Source organism: Sinocyclocheilus anshuiensis, unplaced genomic scaffold (assembly GCF_001515605.1).
Source record: "Sinocyclocheilus anshuiensis isolate Anshui unplaced genomic scaffold, SAMN03320099.WGS_v1.1 scaffold188, whole genome shotgun sequence".
Lineage (NCBI taxonomy): Eukaryota > Metazoa > Chordata > Actinopteri > Cypriniformes > Cyprinidae > Sinocyclocheilus > Sinocyclocheilus anshuiensis.
This window is the reverse complement of record NW_015555768.1, coordinates 2,783,668-2,789,868: the sequence shown is the minus strand read 5'-3', so window position 1 is coordinate 2,789,868 and position 6,201 is coordinate 2,783,668. Positions and strand designations below refer to the sequence as shown.

The following is a 6,201-nucleotide window of genomic DNA, read 5'->3' as shown; positions in this document are numbered from 1 at the left end:
AAACGCTAAACACCATCATGGTAACACACATGATACTGAAATAATGCAATAAACATTAATTTAACAACATTAGATGTAAGATAAAACACTAATGTACACAACTGATAAGGAAAAACTAAGAAGAAACAGTTATTTCAACGAAAAAACATAAAATATGAAGTGTCATGCAGGGAATTCTGTGAGTGTCAATTTATAGTTTTTCACTGTAAATTATATAATGGCTTTTTCTTTTTCACTTCCAAAAACCATAATTTTAACAGTATTTTACTGTAAAATTACATTTAATGTAATTACAGTTATTCACCGTATATAATATGGAAACTTACTGATAACCAATTAGCAGGTTTTTACTGTAGCATTTTTACAGCTTTTTACTGTTAAAATCACAATAATTTTTTACAGTGTATTTATACAGAAATTACAACTGTATGCTTTGTTACTAGGGACTGAGGTGGGTCAGAGTAGGTATAATTAATGGGATAGTTCACCCAAAAATAAACATTCTGCCACCCTCATGTTGTTCCAAAGCCGTAAGACCTTTGTTGATCTTCAAAACACTAATTAAGCTATTTTTGATGAAATCGACGAGCTTTCTGACCCTGCATAGACAGCAACGGAACTACCACGTTTCAAGGACATCATTAAAATAGTCCATGTGACATCAGTGGTTCAACCGTAATGTTATGAAGCTACGAGAATACTTTTTGTGCGCAAAGAAAACAAAAATAACGACTTTATTCAGCAATTCTTCTCTTTTCTGTCCCTTTAAGACTGGCTTTGATGTGGCATTGCGTCTTTACACTGAATTTTGAGCCGGCACAGAGCAGCCTTAACTTAGCTGTGTAAAGATGCCTATATTGTTTTCATCTCAAATACTTGAAAGTAGGGCTGCACGATAAATCGCATGCGATATTTAACGTGCATCGTCAGAAAAGCCGGTTCTGTAATCAGCAGTAAATCTCCATCATGTGCGTGCTTTCACATTGAGCAGCATTAACTACACAGAGCCGTTGTTCACTGACGAGCTGCGCAAAACCACGTTCATATTTGATACGATACGATACCCAGTTTTTCCTCTGTAACTATTTACAAAGCAAGTGTATGATGCCTAGTGTTTTAAAATCTGTTCACATTCCAGTCCTAAACTGCATAGAATGGCCTTACACCTAATCTGAAAGGTCGAGGGACAGGTATATCTCAAGCTGAAAAGAGCCCGTCAACAGGGCGATCCAAATTGGTTAACCACTATTTGTGGTCTGTGACATTTTGTACAGCCTTCCTACAGGTTATGGCAAAAGAACTGCAAGTTTCAAAGAACTGTATCCTTTCTTTCACGCTGAATTCGAAAACCATAAACTGTTTCTCGTACTTTTTACTCTTGACAACTAAATCTATCACTCGTGAATCACTATGCTTTGTAGTACATCTGCATCTAGAAAAATGATTTTGGTGACTGAATTCAGACTCTCTTCACAGTCCAGCTACCCACCCGTAGTCACTGTGAGCCGCACGGTATATGCTGAGAGAATGATGTCACTGAATGAGCAATGTCTGGTCCGCCCCCCTCCACGGCATTCTGTCTTTGATCCACAGAGTCTAAATGTGTGAATTAGCACCCCGTCAGAGGCAGCGCTCCGTCTCCGGGCCTCATGCGTAGTGTCAGTCCAGCTGGACAAATCCTCTATCCGATTATTGTGCAATCAAGCTTCTGGCTAAAATCCCAAAGCATCTCTGATGGAGATTAACTTTAGCTACTCTCATACCTCACCAACCTGTCAGAGGGCCTAAAATTCACCCCTCCAAACACTGATTGTATAGAATGGATAATATTTTCATGCTTGTGATTGCCCTAATCTCTCATCCCAAGTATGTCGCAGAGTAACCCGAATGGTGTGTCGATCGGTCACCAGATGTGCCCTGGAAAGACACAGATTGTTTGCGCCCTCACGCTCGGTGCTAAACCTGAGTTGATTTACACAGATAATCCTGTGGTGGCTGCTGTCTCATGCGCGGAGAAAAACTACACTGAATAACAGCTGTATGGGCAAATTTACACATCGACCCGGGCTTTGTTGACTCTCTGAGCAAACACATTGTTAATGGCCACATGTTGCAGATTACTGCATAATCTGTGTGTAGACATATCTGGGTTACTTGAAGACTTTTTAGCATTCTTGTGTTAGATCTTACTGTACTACTGGATTTCTTTGCTCTCTTTCATCCTTTCTTTCCTCAAATAAACACAGCCTAACTATTTTTATGCCTGATTATTTGTCTTTTTAAAGGGACAGTATGCAGAACATTTTTTATTTTGTCATCATTTACTCACCTTCATGTTGTTCCAAACTTGTATGATTTTTTCTTCTGTGGAACACAAAAGAAGATATTTTGAAGAATGTTGGTAGCCAAACAGTTCCGGTTCCCATTCACTTCCGTTGTTTGGTGAAAAACATAATACTTCTTTGATATTCTTCTTTTGAACACAATTTTGAAGACTGTTGGTAGCCAAACAGTTTCGGTTCTCATTCGCTTCCTTTATACAGTCAAAAAATATAATGGAAGTGAATGGGAACCAAATCTATTTGGTTACCAACATTCTTCAAAATTGTGTTCAAAAGAAAAATATCAAAGAAGTATTATGTTTTTCACCATACAACGGAAGTGAATGGGAACCGGAACTGTTTGGTTACCAACATTCTTATAATATCTTCTTTTGTGTTCCACAGAAGAAAGAAAATCATACAGGTTTGGAATTTACATGAGGGTGAGTAAATTACATTTTCATTTTTCCGTTCATTTTTGTCCCTTTAAAAGATTTTGACTCACCAACTCACATCCTGAATTTGACAATAATGATAATAATCACAAGGCATGTATATGTACATGTGATCATTTTTCTTTAGACTTTGTTAGACTTTCTTTGCTATGAAGCTTCTAAAGTTACACCGAAAATCCATCAAACTTGCACTATCATAAATAAACATGATTGCAAACTATATTTGCATGGAAACACAAGCTGTTCCAGTGGAACAGATGTAACTGACAAAGAGGCAGAGCCAAAAGTGATCCTGTCCAAACTCACCAGAGTGCAGAACCTCTCCGGTGGATTCCCACATGTGATATCGGGAGGCTCCACTCTAATCTGCATGTACTCCTTCATGGACCTGGGTTTGGGCTGGCAAGCGTAATATTCCCATGTTGGTCCATCGTCTGTGCTGACCAGCGACTTACAGATATCGTACTGGCCGAGAGTCAGAATAATGCACTGTAAGAGCAGGAGCGCCTGTGAGAGCATGGCACTAGATAGGTCCATGGACATGAGAGAAAGGTAAGGGGCGCCACAGCTATTAGGTGTATCAGCATGGAAATGATTTAGATTGTGAAATTTCCAATATCCATCCAAAAGGGCAAAGTCTGGTCCTCAGTGGAAAACTGTGTGTGACTTAATGTAAAACCTGTTCACACTGAGGTGTTATTTTTAGATCTGTTGTGACATCTTCAAAATTCAAAGTTCAATTTCTATACGTGGCAACTGAATTCAAGTCCAGGGATGAATGTCACTTCAGTTCAGAGACATGAAGTGAATTTAGTGGTTCATATGCAATCAGAAGGTGCCTGGCGTCAGAGTCCAGTCTAAGATTCATGTGAGATGAGATGAGCTGTGTCATTTCTGATGGGTTGCCTAGGAAATAGGGGGGAAAAAAACAGAAATAAGCAATATATATTCTACAGTTAAAAAACGGTTAATTGGTTAATTTAGCTAACATACAGTAAAACATATTTTAAAAGACAATGCAACTGCATTATAGTTTATGGAAAAAATGTATATTTAATAAGGCAATATACTTTTAAGATAATATTTTTCCAAAAATATGTTTTTTATTATAAAAATGAATGGAATGCCTTATGTTTTATATGAAATGTTATGTTTTTAAGGTTTACTGCATTATTTTTGTATCATGTGCTGCTCTGATGGTGTTTAGTCGTTGTGTGGGTATTAATGTGCTGGTCGTAGTTGCTTGAGTTATAGGTTATGATTGCTTTAAAGTCACCATGTGGTATTATATTGTACAGCTGTGTTTTTATAAGCACATTTTATAGAAACAAAGAGATATTAAAAGCCCAACTAGGTTTGTCAATTAACATTATGAAGTAAACAGACACCATTATGATTAAAACAATGTATTAACGATAACTATCAAATTCTGGAAACCACAGCTGCCGTTTTTTTTTTCAGCCCAAATGTATTATTTTTCATAACATAGCGAACTTTCAAAACAGTGCTTCGAAAACGTGCCGCTTTCTCCAACTGCACATCTTCCCTTATGCAGTAGATCATCAACTTGAACTTTTCGACGTCGCAATGGAAATCTTTTTTTTTAAATGTAAACGCTTAAGTAGGTCATCCGAACGGGACATGCTCCAAAAGAATGCGAATAAATAAATGACGTAACATTACATGCGCGCAAATATTACACAATTTTATTGTACCTATTTATGTACAAAACGGCTATTAGAAAAGCAAATAAATAACTAAAGAAATTAGCAAATAAATTGTTAGAAAACTGAGCAAACAAGTTTAGTTAAAAGCACTTCTCCAAAAACATCCGGGAAATGTGATAGACAATAATCTCCTCATCAGCTTAAGTTACTTGAATTCATCAAAGAACATCTTCTGAAATGCTGTCCGTGTTCTGAGCGCTTATAAGAGATTGAGAATGTTCAATGACCAAAATACATGAGCCTAAGTAACACACCTGAGTAACCTTGCCTCGGTTCCAGAGATCAGCACCTTTACTGTTCCCAGATGAATTTCTTCTGTATAAGCTCTCTCCCTCGGTCAGTTCCCTGCCATATCACTTGAGATGGATGAGAAACACATGCACACGTTACTCCTCTCCGCAGATCCTTCGTGCTTTCTTCGGCTGCCACGTAGTTTGTTGGAAAGCATCCTAGATTGATGCCCTACATCCAGACAGCTCCGAACCGAATCAAGTATTGCCTGAAAAACGTGCATTTAAAGTTTCGGTTCCTGTCCCACCTTCATTGATGCATCTGTCCTGTGCGCTCAAGGACAGACTTCAGAGTACTCCACCTCCCGTTCCCATCCCCGCTCCTGCTCCATTCACTCTGCCTTATCTACTCTAGCCATTGAGCAACGCAATATCTGACTTTCATTTCTCTTTTGCAAACCTCGATGAAAACACTTTTGGCCACTGCAACCTGCCTGCCTTGTCTAGTCGAACTAGTGTGGAGCAGAAGTTTATCTACGGGCTTGAAGAGCCGAACCGTCCCAGCAGCAGATGAGGCAGTCCGCCCCGCTTAAAGAGACAGATCAGAGGCTGAGGATTCCCAAATCTCCTTTCACAGCGTAGCCTACTACATGTTGTTTAACAAGCCAAACCCTTACAGAATATACCACAGTTTCGGTCAAAATGTTAGAGGTATTGCTTTAGTAAAACTTTGGTAAATTGTATACAGTAGAATAAATAAATGAGTAAGTAACACGCAATAAGATGAGAGAAAAACACTGAATTATACACACACATATATACACACACACATACAAAGAAAAACAAGTAGATAGAATAGAACAAATAGAAAGCTAGTGTTTGTTTGTTTTTTGTTTTAATAATAAAAAAAAGAAGATAAATATAACGTAGAATTAAAATAGAATATAAAGTGTTAGAGTTAGAGGGTCAAATAAAAGAGGGCCATACACTACAATAACTGTCGTAACTATGGCATTTTGGCGGAGACTATTTGTACCAAGGTGAATTTCTGTAAGGAATCGGGCTGAAAACTCAAATTAAACTTTTACTCTAAAGGTGTTTAGTGATTTCAAATGGTTTAAAGCTGTTTGTGTCGTTTAATGGAGCTGTCTGATACTTTCCGTGGCGTGTAAATTGAAGCAATGAACAGAAACAGAGTTTTTGCTTACTAGCGAGATATTAGTTTAAAACAGAAATTAAATATGAAAGATACAAACTGCAACTTTGCCAAACTTTTAGCTTCGTCATTTGAGTCATTTTCTTGTAATTAAGATTTAGCCGGGGGCTAGAGTGAGGAACGGCCGGAGGACTAGAATGAGCAGAGGCGGCGGGCTTGAGAACGGCGCGGCCGGCAGATTCGACAAAGGAGCGGCAACCACATGTGACGACCCCAGGCTGGACTCCGCTTCGTCCACGGTGAAAGCCGATC

General features: G+C 38.4%; 1 protein-coding gene across 6 annotated transcripts in view; it reads right to left on the bottom strand.

Annotated features, from left to right (window-relative positions):
- Nucleotides 1-5,310, bottom strand: part of LOC107674329 (netrin-G2-like) — a 69,721-nt gene extending 64,411 nt beyond the window's left edge. For 5 of the 6 annotated variants that reach the window (XM_016468270.1, XM_016468272.1, XM_016468273.1 and 2 more), the window contains exons 1-2: nt 4,767-4,911; nt 3,083-3,682 (exon numbers count right to left, since the gene is read on the bottom strand). In XM_016468270.1, coding sequence (XP_016323756.1) covers nt 3,083-3,319 — 237 coding nt within the window. In that variant the 5' untranslated portion in view covers nt 3,320-3,682; nt 4,767-4,911. Of the gene's footprint in view, nt 1-3,082; nt 3,683-4,766; nt 4,912-5,041 lie in introns of those variants that run through there. The other variant, XM_016468271.1, reaches the window with a different exon arrangement.
- Between the last annotated feature and the right edge of the window lie 891 nt (nt 5,311-6,201).